We start from the raw sequence: 19,584 nt of genomic DNA on the forward strand, positions 1-19,584 counted from the left end.
TACAGTTTCGCAATTGCCCCGACCCTGCGAATGGACTCTCCCCTGCAGAAATAGTATTTGGCAGGACTTTGAAAGATGCGTTGCCGATCAAAGCATGGGTTCCAGTTTTCACACAGCGCAACATCAGGCCATTATGGAGGAATCTCTGGCAGAGTCGCGAGCAAACGTTACGTACCAGATTTGCGAAGCAGCTGGAATCTCTGTCGTTGAACACTAAGCCATTATCACCACTTGTTGAAGGTGATGTCTGTCGCATTCAAAACCAAAACGGTCGTTATCCCCTTCGCTGGGACAGAACCGGCACTGTGGTTCAGTGCCGAGACCATGACCAGTACCTCGTGAAAGTGGACGGTTCCGGCAGATTGACGCTACGTAACAGGAAATTTCTACGCAAGATTGAGCCGTACTTCCTGAACCAAAAGCACACATATTTTCAGCCAACGGTCTCGTCTCCCGGCACAGCTACGTCACCTCAAGTCGTTTCGCCACCCGCTCTAAGTGGACAGTCGAATGAGGTAGACCCTGGCTTGCTGAGATCCACCGAATCGAGTGCAGAAGATCATCTACCAGCTGAAGTACCGATCGACGACACTAGTGTACCCGCACCGTCTAACAATAGACGCCAGCGCTCAGGCAGAAATGTTACCCCGCCAGTATGGCACAAGGACTACGTTATTGGGGCACAAATTTTATGTTGATTCCCGCTTCAATCGCCATTAGAGTATTTGGTTGGACGTTCTCTACACGCTGTATTTTGAACTCCTCACTCAATGCTCGTTGATTTCGTTAGGAGTTGGGGGGGATGTGTGATTATCTCTTACTGCTATCTCTCTCTCTCTAGTAGTTTCCCTAAACGCATGAGCGATCTCGTCTTCTTGTTGTTGTGATTGTGCGACGTGTGTGCATGTATGTATTAGCACCCACGTCTTGTGAGTTGTTGGAGCAATAGGGATTAGGCTAGTCGATGCAACTGTTCTTTTGTATTTCAGTTTGATCATTTATTACGGTATTTAACCTATGAATAAATGCAAAGTTGCACATAGGGTATTCAACATACGTTGAATTTATTAGGCTATTGATGCTGTGGCCCGCGGCTTCGTCAAAAATTAGGAAATTGGCCCGCAGCACATTTGAGTTTGAGACCTCTGCTGTACTGTGTGCAATCTGTACATGCAGTCATCGAAGACATTTTGAAATTTGAGGTAATGAAATTTATGCATAGCTATCATCAGGGTGAACTGCCACTATATTTTGATAATCTGTTCAAGATACCTTCAGATACCCACCAAGATCATACCAGATTTTCTTCTAACTTGTCTCTGTCTGTGCAACACCACTCCACCAGTCTAGTACAAAATTCAATCAGTTTTATTGGTGTCAATGTTTGGAGTAAGCTGCCACCTAATCCCAACCCAATTTAGACTCTTGTGCTTTTAAAAACAATGTTTTCATTACTTATCTCTAACTACCGCTAAATTGTATTAGCATTGTATTTCGAATTGGTCCATGATACTGGGTCTTATTTTTCCTTTCGTTCGTTGGTTAATTTTAATTTTATTTCTTATTTATTAGTTATCGACTGTGATAATTGCTCCTGTCCTGGGTGGCTCGGCTCTGAAGACTTTGTCATATCGAGCCTCCCGTCTACCTTGCATGTCGCATTTCACTGTTACATTTTTGTAGTGTTATGTTCATATGTAATGTATACGAATGAAGAATCTCTCTCTCTCTCAGTCAAGCATCTACTACTGCTAGTTGCCACGTACAGTTGTACAAGTACAGGTAGTCGATGCCAGGGATGGAGGCTCACACACAAATTTTAGCATTTTGTTTCGAATCTATAGTGACATCTAGCGAATGGAAAAAGCAATTCATTGGTGAGATGGGCAACAATATGAGCTGTCGCTGCAATATGCTCAATTGCTCATTGCTCAGATTGCTCAGTACTCAGCATTGCTCCTTCGCGCAGTGACAAAGGTACACTCTTCAGCGGACCATGTTGCCGACTATTGAATCTTTATCGAAAACGCATGTCTACGAAGTTATGCATGTGAGTAGGATTGAACCACCCTCCGTGAGAGATAGTGTAATTAATGATGCGTCCGGCTACTTGATCGGTAGGTCGTGGGTTCGATCCCCGGCCAGGTCAGACCAAAGACTCGAAAACTGGTATTCGATTTTTAGACTGTCCTTTTTATTTCCTTTCAATATATGGCTTCATATTACTTATTTAGTTTTTTTTATTTTTGGGCTAGCTCAGTGGTTCCCAACGTGGGCGATATCGCCCCCAGGGGGCGATTTGGCGGCCTAGGGGGGCGAAAATGACGAAGGGGGCGATAGGGGCGAAAATGGACAAAGGGGCGATAGGGGGCGAAAATAGTGAAGGGGCGATAGCGGGGCGATGACGCGTTAAAACGGCTGTAGTGGAGTCAAGTCGGAGATATGACCTATTTTTTTAGTCAACTCACGGATATTTGGTTGTAAAAGTGTAAAATTCGACAGCGAGCCGAGAAGTTGACCTTTTTTTTAGTCAACCCGCCGATGATTACAGATTGTATAGGCCTACCGATTTTTCGGGTGACAAAATCTGGGGGGGGGCGATGATCGGCGTTGAGCTTGAAAAGGGGGCGATGAGTCGAAAAAGCTTGGGAACCAATGGGCTAGCTGTTTCTCAATTTATTTCGTTTGCTATCTAACTGAGGAGAAACCGATGATAGCGTTCGAATTTCAATGGGTGATTCCAGCATTGAACACCGAATTCATATCGGGACACACTGTCAAAAATACATTGAACTTAATTCACTGGTACTATTATGATGATTGCAAAACTGCGTCCTGTAATTGGTTGTTGACAAAATAAACAACTATTTCTCTCTCTCTCAAGACTATTCCTACATCAACGATCTGTATCAAAAAGTCCGCACCGGTCATCCGCATGAGATCGGTAAACACGAGGCCTACGTGTTAATTTACATACAGTATTACATAGTTAGTACGTAAGCCCCGCTGACCGCATCAATAATGTATTGACGAGGAATGCACCGAAATTTGGGGCCTAGGGCCCGCATCGCTTCCTAACTGATTAGTTATCACCTGTGTACAAAACGTATTGTAACTCTGACACCCTCCTCTATTCCAACAACCGAAATTCGAGCCAGTAAAAAAGAGCATTTATATTTTCCATGCATTCGTCACGAGTGCGAAATAAATTCATTATCATCACATCAGAATTCAGCTGTATCAGCATCATATTTCATTGATGTATTGTATATAAGCCTACCTACATATATAATATCGAATAGGGAAAGTACCAACACTGCATATAATAGATGAGAAAAATTTCCTAAATGATAGAAATTGCAAGTTTTTACAGGTAAAAATGCGTCACTAACAAAACCATTTAAACAAATAGGAAATGGTGTGTAGATACGGATAGTGGCGCTAATCTTCACCTTTTCTACCGTAAACTTTTAGGAATCACCTGGGGTAGGCTTTGCTGAAACAGTGTGAACACATTAGTGAAGTAAGCAATATAACTGCTGTGTCTGCTTGTATTTAAGGTAGACGTGCTTTAATTAATCATGAAGCAAGTGACAGTAATCATTTACCAAGACACAGCACAACACGTTGTGTATCACAGTGTAGGCTATACGCCAGCTAAAATACTGAATCACCAATAAAAATATAAAACAAACTTGACCCTTGTCTGCTGTTGTTCACAGTATATCTAGGGCGCCCACATGTATAATAAAGGTTTATATATATTTAGGCAACGTCAAGATTGGGCGGTAGCCAGTTTAATATATCATGAACCACGTAACAGTGGATTAAATTTGAAGCTACACTTTAACGAGGACATGTTCCCCCGGGCAACTGAATCAACCGAGAAAGTACGCCGTTACTTTCCGAAATCGATACATCCGCGAATAAAAATGGTGCAACGCTCAGCACAACCTCCGCAACCCTGTGTCGCTACTCTTTAGGTCTGGACGTAACGCGCGCAGAGTCTATTGAAACATAAGTTGCGATCAACAATTCGACTCATCAATGGTTTCACCCAATTTCCGTTTTCCCGCCATTTCGGCTAAGGTATCCTTAATCGATTGCACGATAGATGCTGCAGGCTCGTCCACCCCCGCATCAACAAAATTCCTTTGGTTCGCGTCCTCAATGTTCGGATTCCCGGGCGTGGATGTCATCGGATGCATTTGCAACGCATCGCTTTGGTGTGGACGCACAGGGTGTGCCCGGCCAGGTATTGAACTCTGTGGGTCCATAACTGAAAATGGGTCTTGAACAGACTGAGGTAAGGTTGGATTCGTGTACGTCCGATGTGGCGTCGTTGGAATGAGGGTATCCTGACTCGAGGCGTAGGGGTGCTGCGGCTTTGGCGATAACAACAAGGAAGGATCTTGCTGCCGTATTTCTTGCAATCTGTCGTAAGTACGGTACGGCGTCCACACGGGAGATCGAGAATCTGTAGAAGATTTATTTGTTATCTTTGGCGTGGGACTACGGATAGGATCAGAAAAAACTGAAGGGGCGAGAACAATTTGGATATAACGTCATAATCGATATTTAACTTGCGATTAGGCTTGCCCGTTGAGCTTAATCAGAGAAATTCAACAAAATAAACGCACCGTTTGCTCGTGGAAACTGCGGTCCTGGTGTGTAAGCCGGATTTACTTGTCCCGGAAAACCTGAACGAAGTTGAAATAATTCATACAATACAATCAAAATTTATTCAATCACGTTCCCACCACTTACTACCGGGTCCTACGTGAGCCCCACTAACAGGGCTGGGGACTCGCACAAATCCCTATGCGACTCCGCTCAAGACTCTCGTGGGATTCCAAACAGCGAATCTGATTCCGACTGATGACGCCGTGTAATTTGGATTTGCGATTGCGAATCTTCTCGCATTACGCAAAATTTTAATGCACAACTCTGACTCAGACTCGGGACCCCGTTAGTTTGGAAGTAGCGACTCGGGCTTGTACCCCGCCCCACCCCCACCCCACACACACACACTGACCCGCACATGAACGGAATCACGGCTACATACTCTTACAACTCTTATTCGAAACTACGACAACATATAAAAACTGTACGTGGAAATTATAATCCAATTGCGAGTCGAAAGAATTTTGCTGTTAGTCCTGTCTCTTGATCAATTTTGCCAGCGACTCTGCCCCTGGTCCTTCATACCGAATTTCGCGACGCTGGCCCCGACTCTCAATACTTCATCAAATTAAAAAGCGCGACTCTGACTCCGACACTTAAGTGATCAAAAATGTATGATACCGAAGTAGCCTACCACAATCCAACTCTGTCCACTACTATCTATACGTGGGTTTAGATGTCTATGGTCAACTGTTCGTATCGGTTTGAAAGTTGAAACACTCATTATTTAGGAATTTTGCTGGGCACAATGATTCAAATAGTCAGTTTTTCTCGAGTACTGAATTTATAGGTCTCTTGGGTCTAAGATTCACTTTTTCGGGTAGAATTATGGTTTCGATAATTCCTTCGCGTTGGTGTAGATAAATATTCATGGTCTTTTCGTAAGCAGATATCATAACTTTAACTAGCGACCCGAACGAAAAATCTATTTAAACTGGTCTAAAATGAAGGCTACTGGTTGTGCTGACTCCGACTATATAAATGATATAATCTGCCCTTATAATCGGATATCGGCATCGTTCTCAACGATCGGAGCGCCACGTACAGATGATGACGCCATTGAGCGTCTCGTGGAAGTTACAACAACATGTCATTGTCTTGCGGCGCTCTGATTGTTCCAAACAATGGCAATTTACGACTTTAATGGCGATTTGATCGAGTTGAAGTGCCATGACCAGATTATAATTTATATTTTCGGAATCTATGCGATAGTAGCTTTCGTTTAAGACCGGTTTGAATAGCCTATACTTTTCGCTCGGGCCGCCAACTATAAAATACCATATTTGCTTACGAAGCAAAGAAACGAAGATACCATCTATCCGTAGGTTAGTTATCTATTAAACGCCACAGCGTCCAAAACATATGAGGCAAATGGCTACGCATGTTCATTAGAATGACATTTCTCTGAAGTAGAGATGGAGCGGCGGCGTTATCACAATATGGTATCTCGTATTTATCGGAAAGGTAGACACTAGACATATACGAAATTGTTGATGATCAAGTTGAACTAACAATATTTGATTGGTACTTTGATAGTTGATTGAAACGTACATATAATGCTTTTTCCCGGTGTGTATGACGTCATAATTCCCAAAATAGGAAAAAATATCGACTCGTCACGAAGCTTTAATACTCGACTGCGAATCGAATCTCCAAGGTACTCGACTATGCCCGGCCATATTTACTAGTAACATTATCCATAATTTACCAGAGACAGCGGAGACCGGCGCTTCTTAACTCATTAGTAACAATAGTACTATATTTCGTGCCGGTGGAAGCCGATTGACGCTATCAATAGTCGTTGAATACCAGAGTAACAATGCAATACGCCACAAACTCTTATGTTCTATGCTGTGCAATATCCACAGAACAATAGAAAACTATGGGCAATTCAACATACACTGAAATTGGAGGCTAGAGGGTGTCAAATAACACGGGAGCATTGTGATCTCTGGGCTTTAACTCTTTTGAAGTCTAACGACATCAATAACTCGCCGGTAGCGGTCACCAAATCCAAATCTCATTCACATATAGCCTTAGCCAAGATAAAAACTTGAAAGGGACCAAATTTTCAAACAATCACGTGACTTCCCTTGTTAATTCTGACGCAGAGAACGGACATGAGGTCTGAGTGCCTAAGCCGAAAACTAGGAGGGGGTAAAGGCGCATTTCGCCACTGATTACATTCGCAGTACTTACAAATCAAATTTCAAATTAGTTACCTGGGTCAGAAAGTAACGCAGGCGGTGTATTGGTTCTCGTGAACAATCGTTGGTCGTTTGGCGATTGACCCATAGCTTGTTGTCGAAGATACGGGTCTTGCAATGTGTATGGAGGTGCATTTTCCGGAGCGCCTTGACCTCCCTGGTAATAGAACAAAGTCGTGAATAAAACTTGTATAACATGTTGTGATTTACGCGTCCGTACTGCGGAAGGTATCGGTTTCACTATAGTTTTGTGAACTGCCGGTGCCAGCAGAGCGTAGGCGTCCTCGAGAAGTTTCGTCATTTTGGATATTACCGCTTCGTGAGCAGGTTTTTCTAAACAGAAAAGTTCTATAAGTTATAGTCTTGTATATTGCACAGGCGTTTCAATCACCAATGTCCTATAAGCAGATATAGTCACTGACGCTATACAGTCGTGCCTTTCGTGGCAGGACAAAACTGTTACAAGTAAAAGGAGGAAATGAGTTAGTTCCAAATATACCAGTTTATAAGCCCGGAGACAATACATTCTCTTGGTGGGAATCTTTCAATTGAATGGGTCGCATTGCGAAAAATCTAGAGAATAACTAAAAACTCGACAACAGGTACAAAAGTCGACAAAATATTCTGTGCCGTGAAACAGGCTTTGAAGTATTCTATGACAAGTCCTGAAGTTGGCATCGCGTATGACGTGTTATTCAATGCACAGCGGTCACAATACGACTACATCATGTCAATTCGTTTTTACACGCCTCGCGACATCTATACCTATTTGCCACCAATTACGCACACTTCAAGTCTAAACAGTGCTTCCTAAAACACAACGATAAGTTCAGTGGCGGATGTCACATTTGCGTAGCCGAAGACAACAAAACTTATTTTTAGCCCGGCGTCATCATCGTGATTATGACGTCCAAAAGTTGCGATTACGTCGCTTTCTTTAATTGCTCATCAAATATAACTTTTGGCCTCACGCGAGTCGCACCTTAATGTAATATATTACTTGGACCAGCGCATTATGGAGATCACAGTAAACGAATAAAGGATTGTTGGCCAGATGACCCATCACAATTTGTTCAGAATCATGCGGGTTGTCATAGATTCCATCAATACGTACGACAATAGAACGAGATCAAGAAATGTGGAAACAAGCGAGGGTTGTGTACTTTAGTACTGGAATAGACAAGCGTATAGCCCATGAACTATATCTTGTGATGAATTGTATTTCCTTATGTTTTATGTATGTTCTACCAACACAAAGCTAGGTGAATTGAATCAACCGCTACTGCTACGTCAGATATCATAACGAAAGATATATAAACGTTATATGCCAATTTCAACTCAGACAATGTGCTTCTCGTGGTGTCGATGTCGATCACAAGTTACAGTCGATCGAACCATCATTATACAAAGCGCGTGTAATATTTAATAAGGTAAAGCCTTTGATCAATTCTAGATTAGAAGCGCTCGGTTGTGACCGAGGTTTGAGCTCGTTTCTTTCTTCAAACAGTTCCAAGTAAATCGTTCTACACACGAAGCATAACGCGGTAATATATTCATCAGTGTTTTAGGATCACTGTTAACCAGGGGCGAGCAACTTCTCCAGTCGGCGGACCGGATATAACAAAATGAAGTAGTTGGCGGGCCGGATTCCTGAATCTATAGTAGCCTATATTATGCGCGTATTTATTTATCCACCTATACAAGGATTAATCGTATTTGATGTAAACTTTAGTTTGAAGCATAGAGACCAAAACAGTATTCAATGAATTAGATGTTCAAATCAATGAGACATCTGTGGTCGATCAAAGCTTTGTACAGGTTCTTTGAACTCCGGCTGCATGATGGACACGAATAACTACAGGATAACTAACAATCAATATTATTTGTGTCCGAAAACAAGAAAGAATAACCTGCAGTCACTATAATTTGACGCTGTAATCAAATATAGTGGAAAATTGCGGCAGACTGTCACCGCAGGCCATATTATCATGTAAGACCGTGAAGTGTCTGCGGGCCGCTCAAAATCCCGTCACGGCCGGATCCGGCCCGCGGACCGCATCTTGCCCGTCCCTGCTTTAACCCTTCGCTCGTATAAAATCCACTGTGCATCAATGTGTCTGAGAGTCTCCCAAGAGAAGATAATCTGAGTAGCATATAATCTATCTATTTATTATTATATCCGACATAGTCAAAACGACATCTGTAAACCCGATGTAGCACTGCACGTATACAAGAAAATACACTAAATTATTGAACGTAGAATTTTATGGCTAATGAATTCGCAATACAGCGGGTTATATCACTAAATTTCATAACTTTACCACGGTTACGGCGGCAACTTACTTTGATCTGATGTTGTTGTATCATCGGAGGTGTCACTAGTTGGTCTCTCACTGCGTTTTTTCGGTGTTTTACGAGGTAATGATTGATCAATTCTTTCATCGGCGCTGTTCAACAGCCCATACTTCTTTAGCCGCCTCCTGTGAACCCAGACATAAAGAATACATATTACATTATCTCCAATTCGAATATATCAAATGCTACATATATCCACATCACTTATTGGTAAATCTATGAACACAATAAATCTAAATTTCATACCTTTCCTCGATACCTTGAAGAGCTCTTGGGGGTAGCGGCTGCAGAACCTCGTCAATAGAACGCTGCTCGTCTTTGTATGGTACTAAAATATATATGTGTCACATTTAAATCATGCCCGGTATAATATAATTGTTATGCTGGGGCAAGCAAAAAGGAATATTCTACAGCCTATGCATTGCATACCAAAGTTAAAGCCAAAACAAAGCAACGACAAGGCACGAAATCGAACAATGCTATAGAACGCTGCGTAACACTTTCTTGCCGGATGAGAATCAATTCATTATAGCGGAGCATCGCCAGTCATCCTGGGATGCTGCTGGGAAATTACTCTGATCGTGCATAAATTTTGTTATTTACCACTTTGTTGCTTTGCTCTCTGCATTCGCAGTCTCTGTTTGTTTCGGTGTCGCTCAATGTCTGACCGTTGCAGCTGATTTCTCTCGGCCTGAATTAAAGATTGAATGAGAGAAATTTCGTCACAGACGAGTCGTGGTAGCGAAACGCGCGAACCCGAATTTAACCTACGCTCGGTATATGCAACGAGTATATACTTACAATCGCCTCGTCCGTTAACTGATCCCCTAACGCTCTGCCAGTTAGTGCTGTTTGGATAGGTGTCGGCAATAAGTATGGTTGATATGTTATGGTTCTTCCATATGGGTCCGTAAGACTATCTGCAGGAATTTGATGAGCAGTTGTATTGGGAGTATAGCGAGGTGTTGCTGTAAACATATTTGATATCAAGTCAGGGACGTTACGTTAATCTCAGCGTTGCGATAACTGAAGGAAAAGTAAATGAAGATAAGATAAAAGTGGAGGCGACAAAAAGAGGTATATAGCGTGTGTCGAAAGGCGAGATCGATATGCCAGGTTGTGGCCCGGTGAACCAGAGGGCTGACCGGTATTGCCATCCGATTTCAAATCGAACTGATTTGAACTATAGGGATATCCGGGTGTAATTCGATTGTAATATTCGATACATATGTTGAAACGGCAATACCTTCGGTACATATGTGGATCACGGATTTTGTAGGCGGGAAATGGCAACAGAACTTTAGTATCAAGGTGTGGCAGACGGGCGGACACATTTATTCAAATCACCAGCAACAGTGGCGAGGCAGCGTAGTGGTATAATCCGCGGCGCTAACACCAATAGGTTGTGGGTTCAAGTCCGACCGAGGTCGACCTCCTTGCCACCTCATCCGCGTAAGTGGCGTCTTACAAATAGCCTAGAAGTCGGTCGTGCTATAAGTCGGCAGTTACGGAATAAAAATGAAGAATATCGGCCTGGTGTAAATGACCGTAGTAGCCAACAAACACCATGAATATCACAAAACAAATAAACAAATCACAAGCATTCGTGTAGAAGTCACGTAGAGAATGTTTTTTGTTGTTGTAATGACGGTAGTAAATTTGGTCTTTTGATGACATACACCACTGATTATGATGCTATGACAGATATATTGACTTGGAAAGTCTAAATAGGTTCCTTTCTGAGACCAGGAGAAAAATAATGTCGGGTGTATGTCATTAAAAATATTTTTGCACTTGGTGACTATAAGCATTTCATCGTGCTTTGTGACCATGCCCATGCGGCGGGTTGATCACAGAAATGTCGCTTCCATGAATATTCCTAGTAAACTTAGACTTCTGCTAAATATTTGAATGATGCAATACGGCTAATCGAAATTTCGAGGCCGACAAGCATGGCAAGAAAGTATAACGAAAGCATCTTTGTCAAGGGAGACCGTAACGTAGATGTAGAAATTCGTTACAGTTTAAATCAGTGATTCCCAGCCGCGGGTCCAAGGTAGCCTTCTTGCGGCTCTAATTGATCTCTAAACATGCCACAAAAACATAATAGACGACAGTTGTTGTTTGTTTGTTTCTATAAATATTTATAGTCAATTTCTTCATATGAATGCTAAATTAAGGAATAGGCTATTAGTTATGTCTAAAGCCGTCCCAGGCCACTTGTGAAAACGAGGAAAGAGAATTCTTGCAGACTAGCGTCAAACGCATGGATGAATTGAATACCCGTCAAACAATGATGTATCTTGAGTTCTGCTGGTCATATACCATTATAGATCGTCTCAGTGAAGAGTAAATTTCGACACAGTTTTACTGACATCAAAGTAGCTCATAGTCAAGTATAAATTGCAATATTACCAATAGTTCTCAGCGTATAGTCCCCTTCAAACTTGTGTATTAAGTGCTGGAATGTATGAAGAGCTATCACAAAATGACATAGTATGCCTATGCTGTTGTAATATGCATTTTAAGTAATATGCATTTTCAGCACTCGCCAATCTGCATCTATCAATGCTAAAATAACCGATATATAATGTATAGACGTTTATGTGTATGATTTTGAATTAGCTGGATGGTGAGATCCAGAGGTAGCCCAGCAGCTGCCTTTAAATTTTCGTTTTCCGTATAGCCTACTCGAGTGTTTTCATGCGGCTCCATAACGTACTCTGAAGTTTGAAATGCGGTTCAGTCATCCAAAAAGGTTGAGAACCACTGATCTAGACTGAACAGTTGACTTTTAATACATGACTCGAATCCTTGCAATTGATCCTCGACTCGAATTCAAGTATACTCGAATCTTAGTGTTCATCCCTACTGGTAATACGATATAGGTTATGATCATTTACGATTGCCTCACGTTTTCTGCTAGGTTCGTCATCATGCTCTGGTATGAGCGGCTCGTTGAATCCATCGGCATCTTTAAAATCCGATCCCTTGCGCCGTCTCGGTTTCGTACGAGCCGTGCTCCTTACCGACATAAACAATGAAGCGTTACACAGTGTACAATTTCCGAAATATCGTGGATTCGACTTGGCTGTACCTTTTCTTCACTGTCGCATATACGTCTTGCGTGTGTAGTGGAGCTGCCATGGGGCTCGACGACACAAAGTCAATATCTGGCCCATCTGTAGTTGCGGGCGGTAATACGGTCGGAGCTTGTTCACGAGCAAGCTGCGGTGGTTCTGGAGGCGATGATACAGGAGACGAGGATACCACGGCAGCAACCCCCTGAATAGTATAAATGAAATGAAAAAGGAAATTGCTTGACAGGTTGCCATAGTCCCAAATCCCTACTTGATTGCCATAACGGGTCGTATATTATCATATCATCCCGGAATCGGAAGTCCCGTTACCAGGCATATATATAGAAAATTAGAAACCTCTTCGGACGGTAAAACATCAATTGGTTGGGAAAATTTTTGCAGGGAATTCAGGAAATATGTCTACGCAAAAAGTACGTGTTACGGTATCGGTATGGGTATTGACAACAGTCATAAGCGTGCTTGAATCGCACGGTTCAATTTATGTATTATTTGTGTGATTATGAAAAAATGGGTATCAATTTGATTGATTGGGCGAGACAATCAAGGTACATGAATATCCTACCTTATCATCAGCGTCGTTTGTCGATTGCTTCGTCGGTCCAGAATCTTTGTTTTTACAGTAGAAGACAATAAATAGGACGATAAGAATAATAATGATGATGGCGAGGCAAATAATCACAATGTAATACCACGGAAAATCTGCAACATCGATAGTACCAGTTACGCGGATCTCACTAATACAACAATAAACGTACCTGCGGCAGCTTCAGTAACTGCTCCTGTAGTGGCGACGAACGTGGTAGCGTCCGGCTCGGTTATAATTTCAAATATTGTGGTTTGTGTACTGTCTGTAGTTGTTGCATCATCCAAAACACCGGATCCGGAGCCAGACCCGTCAAATATTGACGACGTTGTACCGGTAGTCTCCGAGTTTGAAGTCGTGAATTCTGTGAATCCACTCCCGGATATATCCGTTACAGTGGTAACCCCACTGGATTCCTGTGTGGTTGCGGCATCTGACCCACTACCGCCGCCCGAACCAGTGGTGGAATCTGAGGCCGTGGTAGTGTCCAGCGACCCTGAGCCAGATCCTCCGTCTGTGGCGGTAAATGTAGTGACGGTACTTTCATCTGCGGTATATAAAGGGTCACGTTTATCATTCGATTTTAATGAAGAAATTAAAATTTATTCAACTGCGTTGCATTCCCAAAATTCGTTTTAGCAGGTATCGTGCGTTGTTAGAACAATTACTAAAACGGTCTCATTCATTCGCTATTGTAAGAAATTTGAAGTATGGACGAGCCCCTGAACAATCAAACGCCTCTTCCCAGCTCGAAGGTTTCGTGGTCTTACGAGTCAAAGGTATAAGCAGGTATGAAATAATGATAAAAGGACATCGCTTTCAGATCCACTTGGGAGTTGAATGATCCGGGACAAAACATTGCTCAACAAGTATCGCTTCAGACAAACATTACAGTATATACAACTACAGTATACACGTACGGTAGGATTTATAATGTATATAGACTTATACAGCCAAAGCAATGCTTTCAAATACTCCTGAATACGTGATATATGGATCATTAGATGAATGTCGAGGCATCTATTTAGCATAAAGATAAGTGCCTAGCTGCCGATATCCAACGTAGAGAGCGTTTTTGGCGTTTTAGACATTGAATTTATAGTCACTCTTCTCATTGAAATCGAATCCATGTCTAATTGTCGCCAAATGAAGCGTATAAGAGTGCGAATAGGAAATTCCCTTGCGGGTCCACTATCATGGTTGTTTAGCATTCGATTTTCAACGAATGTATTCGTTGTTTATAAACAGCATTAAACTAATATAACTGTAAATCATTCGCTCACGGTAGTGTAAGTCTTCTTTAGCCTAATGAAGACACTCATATTATATGTGTATTGTGTAATGTGTAATTATCAGCAAATTGGCAACATATGCGGCAGATACTTTGGCTATAATCCATGGCCTACTCTTATACTTTACAGTCCATTACCCTATGAACGTGTGATCCATGATTATGGACCTGTTGTCGATATAGACAATGAAATTAGTAATCGGCTACTAATGACGATTAACCGAAATTAACAAATTGCTGAAATAGTATCGCCACATATCCTAGATAGGTAGCCTATCGTACATCTGGCTTATGAGATTTTTCACATTACATCCCACTAAACCGAGAAATTGAAACGACACAAGGTGCGCCTTGAATGAAGGAATGCAAAATTGACGTCAACAATATCGAATCAGGACGCAACCTACAATTTAGTAGACCCATTATTCACTAATACTGATACGCTATGATAGCGATCTCCAAATAACTGAGTTGAACACAATATTAGAGGGAGAGAGAATTTTTTTTATATATTTCAGCGACTGAAATTTGGATTTCAATTTATTTATCTAACATACGACATATATACAATGCCCGTACCTTACGATATCTTACAGGAGAATAGGTAGCGTCAAGCATAGTTCTACTAGCTTGTTATTAGTGAAATATATCTGGCTATTACACATAAGGCAGGTGTAATGCAATAACTTACCGACAGCTGTAGTATCCACTTGTAGCCGAACCGATGGAGAGAATATGCATATAAGAAGTAAAGAGCATAGCAAACGACTAGACGCACCATACATATTATCCCCTAAATTGCACTATTTCGCCGAACGACAGTCCTACACATAACTCTGTACAGTTCTCGTCGCATTCCATCTGTCCACAAAATCACGTACATTACGCTCGATGTTACTCATCTACTTTTGTCTCCAAAATAAGTTTTTCAATAGACTCTTGACTACGACGCTCATCTAACAATCGAGTCTTTTCTAGTCGCGATATAATAAGTTCAAGCGATATGAATACGCAAACATAGCGCATCTCGAGAATAGATATGTGGGGTCTGCACTCGCAGATCGCACTTCCAGATGCTTCTGATTCCTGATTGCTTCCAATATGATAATATTAGATCCCATTCGCTATGCTATCCAGCGGTTATTATAACATGTATCCCATTGCTAATATCTTTCTGTTACTCAATGTCAACCACATCGAATCTCTATCGCGTACTATTGAACAATAACATTGTTATGAATGAGATACAATAGCTAGTGACGCGACGAGCGTGCGAAATTGCTGCCGGCGACCTATCCTGCACAACTCAACACTCGACCTCAACAATCAATACGGGAGATCGTGGTGTGGTGAGATAGCATGTTGAACACCACGTAAATTTCTCTTTGGCTCCTTCTACCGCCTCTGAGATTGAAGAATGACATGACCAGACTGTTTGCGATGAGCAAAAACTTCTTAGCAGTAGACCTACAAATGAAACTAACATGGCTTACGATGTTGTCGTTATAATATATAATTTCCGCCGTAGAAACTTACCCAAAATTATTCGGTGATCAAGAGATTATTATATCAGTCATGGGATACGAAAATTGAATCACAATCATAACTTAATATTACATTATACCCACATCCGGCAATTCAAACACAGCCTAGCGTTCAGCCACCCCTTACGGTTCATAATCATTATTGTAGTAGTCGTAATAAAAATCTTCTTCGCGGTATTCTTCGCAGCCAGAGAGGTCTAATTCCCCGAGCGTGGTACCGGCCAGTTCAGGTGGCGAAACGCATGCAGCTATGTCCGCGTCACGGAAGAGTGTTCCGGTAGCGGCTCGGATTCGGTAAAGTTCGCAGTCGCAGAACAGCGGGTTTCCATACAAATATAAACCGTAGATCTTCCTGAAAGTATAAAGAGAACTTACTTGTCCACTTCCTCTCAAGCCGTGCACACAATTTCCGTCACAATCCTAGTAATGTGGACTCTATAGTCGCACTGATTCCAGCAATTGTAAAATCCAGTTGCACAATACTCAAGTCGTCCGGTCAACCACGTGTCTACACTTACCACAGATGGGCTCGGGAATAGCAAGGCATTGCTACTGACTTTTATGAAGGCTTATGCTATTGAAATGAAAGAAGTAGTGTCAGCGTTGGTACTCAAGTAGCAGTGGAGGTAACGCCGTAAATATCTACCAAAAAGTAGAAGTAGCCGTTTGCGAGGCATTTCAAAACTTCTTCAACTAGGAAAGCAAGATAGGAAAAGTACTAAGGTAATTATAGTTTCAAAAAGTAGATTTGGTCGAGGGGTCGCATACTTTTGGCAGTATTGGTGGTGGCTATCTACTTCCGAAATAGCCAGTTGCCTGTTCGCGATAAGCGCCGAACGACTAATGCGACACCACACAGACAGAGGCGCAATTTTCTAGACTATTCAGCTACCGCGATACGGGGGTTATTTCGCCCACTTCCGATGACAATTTCAGTCGTAAAAGTCATACATACATACCCCAAGACTACTTGCTACTTTACAGAGCCCAAGGCGAAAAAGTCAGTAAAGTCTCGCCTAACAAACCGTTACAGAAGTGGAAATAGTGTAAGTAGTGGATTTGGGTAAGTAGTGCAAGTATAGGGAAAATCTACTTGGATACCTAGAAAATGTGGAAGTATTTCGCTCGTATGACCACCTCAGGAAATGAACTATATGTAGGTATATGTTATATTTGGATTCTGATGTTAATATACAAGAAACGAATGATACTTACTGGCGAGGAAAGAGCAAATGTATTGAAGTCGTTTCCAAAATAGCTATCTGATTGTGTTCCAGTCTGATTTCATGAAGTTGATGATATTTCACTCCCATTTGCTTGAATGCGAATTCGTCGATGGAACTGATCATATTATGACTCAATCCAATGTACGAAAGGTTAGTTAGGTGCAAAAACGAGTTTTTGGGAAGTTGCGTTATTTCGTTGTGATCCAATGTAAGACTCTGTCATGTATGAAGTAATATTAACACCAATGACTATAAAATAACCGGATAAATAGGCCTAGACCCCACCTCTAATCTCTTTAGATATCTGAATGCTTGGAAATTAATGTTGTTGATGGAATTATAGTCAAGCCGAAGAAATTGGAGACTGCTGAGGCGCTTGAAGCTTCCTTTTTGTGGAGTTTCGATATGATTGTATCTCAGGTCAAGATCAACAAGTCGGCGGGGGAACATAATATCTATAATAAAACATAACGTGAAACAATTCAGAACTGTAGATATGGTTGTTTAATTGCTTATACCTGTGATGAATGTTAGGTTATTATATCTTGCCATAAGTTTCTCCAGTTTAGGTAGCAATGTGAGGTTACGGACGGGAAGATAGCATAAGCTGTTTCGATCAAGCACGAGGGTGTTTAAGCTCCTGAAAAAAGGGCTTCGTTAAAGCGGGATGCCCGACCATTAGTTCTGACATATATTTAATGATTTTTAATCCGTTAGTATATTGGAGTGATGTATTCGAATCTCACAACAGTACTAATATGATAGATAAACGTTAATACAATTCGCACATGCACATTGCACAATGCACAATTCTGGCATGAGAGCAGTCGTCATTTCGTCGAATTCATATATATATTCTATTTGACGGTCCGACAATAAGTTTTGCATTTTCAATCATTCCATCTATGGGTATGCGCCCAGTAAACACCCGGGGGATGTCTTGTATTAGTATACACCCTGTTAGACCAGAGCTACTTCAAAAAATGAGATATGGTGATTTGCTATCTTTGTTAGAGTCTTCATCAGCGCCAATTCACTTCTTACCATCTCTTAACGGGCGACAATGGCCATATTTTGGGTGCACCGTGTATTAATCGGAAAATTGAGAATGGCATCATTCGACCAGCCTACCTGATTTTCATGGTGATACGTAAGCTTCGTATTCCATTATTGGGCAGAATCAACTTTTTTAGTCGAGGAAATCTCATTGCGAATATATCCAGTTTTAAATGACCCATATCATCTCCAGTTATTATCATGCTGTCAAATTAATGGGTGTAGGTGAATTGTTCCGAAAAACAATTTGTAGGAAGATCATTTCGATACTTACTAAGTCGCATTCCGAGGCATATAGTCAAGCTGAAGAATGAAATTACTTCCGTTGCAATATACTTCGACATCTTTACAAATGATCGCACCTCCTGTACAATGAACATAATATTCATCAATCCTCAACACCACTCCGGTAAATTTGAGTTGCTATGAGATTGCAGTCATTTCAACACTTACGTTTTTCGGTACAACCAATATCTCGGCATAAGCACCGCGATGGACATAGCGGTATATTTATGGGTGCCACTGGTATCCTGTCAGCTACTGCGAAAGCCACGACAAACGCAAGAATATACGTGCTCGCGGTACACGTAGGCATCGTTCCCAACAAATGGAATCCTACAATCCTACTCGATGCTTTAGCTAAAGGTTGGGTAAATATGATAATCCATGACGCCAGGATGGAGATAATGATCTAGGAAAGTTCAACGCTTCGATAACCAGGCACGAGTAACACGTTAAGCACGGCATAACATAATTTCACTGTTTACGTCAGAGATTTACCACATGAAAATGCTGCATATGCAATCCACCGTAGCGGTTTCCGATTGCACGCACAGCAGTTTATTTTGCCCAGATAAAGACAAAAGTCAGCTCTATAACACATACAACGAAACTATAGAGATTCTGAGCAGTGACTCTAATTTGGGTAGGCTTGTGCATGTTACACTGATGTAGTCACGGCATTTCTTGTGAGGTTCACCTCAGTGTGGCAATGCGAACTAAGGGAGACATGTTAAACACTCGGCCCGCCGGGAGATTTCATCCGGCCTGCGATGCTATGCTGCGCGAATGAAAAATGCCAGATTGGTAGTATTATCCATCACTCTTCTATTAAAAGATATGGTTTATACTACGAAATATTTTAAAACAGTGGTTCTCAACCTTTTTCACCTCGCGGACCGGTGAAATTCCAAAAACTATTTGGTGGACCGGTTCAAGTTCAAGTTCAAGTTTATTCGTAAAATTTCATCACTTCAAAACATCACAAGACTGTAATACAATGAATGATAGGAAGATGCCGAAACAACTAGGAGTACTCTTAAGATCAGACTCCCACCTGGGCCTAGGCGATGTAAAGAGGAGGCATGCAATGCACAGCACACTGAATGAAAGTAAAAGAAGATAATATAAAGTGGCAAGCGATAAAATCAGGGGGCAAGTGACGGAAGGCGAGATCGATATGTCAGGTCGTGGTCCGGCTGACTAGTATTCATTCAGCTGAAATTGGTTGTATGGAATTCCGAAAATTAAAATTAACC

At 41.7% G+C, this 19,584-nt stretch overlaps 2 protein-coding genes across 3 annotated transcripts; both read right to left on the reverse strand.

The window, feature by feature from the left end:
- Nucleotides 1-3,148: 3,148 nt before the first annotated feature.
- On the reverse strand, nucleotides 3,149-15,415 carry LOC145448270 (uncharacterized). 2 transcript variants are annotated; one of them, XM_080326631.1, is made up of 13 exons: nucleotides 14,912-15,415; nucleotides 13,102-13,476; nucleotides 12,909-13,045; nucleotides 12,343-12,530; nucleotides 12,160-12,269; nucleotides 10,047-10,165; nucleotides 9,849-9,936; nucleotides 9,492-9,573; nucleotides 9,234-9,370; nucleotides 7,111-7,223; nucleotides 6,906-7,047; nucleotides 4,641-4,700; nucleotides 3,149-4,477 (listed from the first exon to the last, which is right to left on the reverse strand). In XM_080326631.1, exons 1-13 carry the CDS (start codon nucleotides 15,003-15,005, stop codon nucleotides 4,029-4,031), a joined length of 2,094 nt encoding a protein of 697 aa, XP_080182757.1. In that variant the 5' UTR covers nucleotides 15,006-15,415; the 3' UTR covers nucleotides 3,149-4,028. The 2 variants fall into 2 exon arrangements, with proteins under 2 accessions (XP_080182757.1, XP_080182756.1); XM_080326630.1 differs by having other exon boundaries at nucleotides 10,047-10,213.
- A 144-nt stretch (nucleotides 15,416-15,559) lies between these two features.
- LOC145448271 (uncharacterized) lies at nucleotides 15,560-18,800 on the reverse strand. The gene is made up of 7 exons (XM_080326632.1): nucleotides 18,500-18,800; nucleotides 18,321-18,411; nucleotides 18,122-18,250; nucleotides 17,509-17,630; nucleotides 17,276-17,445; nucleotides 16,980-17,206; nucleotides 15,560-16,116 (listed from the first exon to the last, which is right to left on the reverse strand). The coding sequence occupies exons 1-7, from the start codon at nucleotides 18,639-18,641 to the stop codon at nucleotides 15,888-15,890; spliced, it is 1,110 nt and encodes a 369-aa protein (XP_080182758.1). The 5' UTR covers nucleotides 18,642-18,800; the 3' UTR covers nucleotides 15,560-15,887.
- Between the last annotated feature and the right edge of the window lie 784 nt (nucleotides 18,801-19,584).

The sequence above is a fragment of the Botryllus schlosseri genome, chromosome 10 (assembly GCF_051294905.1).
Source record: "Botryllus schlosseri isolate E-star chromosome 10, Bs_hap1, whole genome shotgun sequence".
Taxonomy (NCBI): Eukaryota; Metazoa; Chordata; class Ascidiacea; order Stolidobranchia; family Styelidae; genus Botryllus; species Botryllus schlosseri.

Excerpts from the sequence above, each read along its gene's own strand:
- LOC145448270 (XM_080326630.1), bottom strand. The coding sequence starts at position 15,005 with ATGTATGGTGCGTCTAGTCGTTTGCTATGCTCTTTACTTCTTATATGC. Across the intron at positions 10,214-12,159 it reads TGACGAACCTAGCAGAAAAC|CAACACCTCGCTATACTCCC; the intron begins GTGAGGCAATCG and ends ATATGTTTACAG. Across the intron at positions 9,574-9,848 it reads GAGAGCAAAGCAACAAAGTG|TACCATACAAAGACGAGCAG; the intron begins GTAAATAACAAA and ends TATATATTTTAG.
- LOC145448271 (XM_080326632.1), bottom strand. The coding sequence starts at position 18,641 with ATGCCTACGTGTACCGCGAGCACGTATATTCTTGCGTTTGTCGTGGCT. Across the intron at positions 17,446-17,508 it reads TAACCTAACATTCATCACAG|ATATTATGTTCCCCCGCCGA; the intron begins GTATAAGCAATT and ends GTTTTATTATAG. Across the intron at positions 16,117-16,979 it reads CATTTGCTCTTTCCTCGCCA|GAAGATCTACGGTTTATATT; the intron begins GTAAGTATCATT and ends TTATACTTTCAG.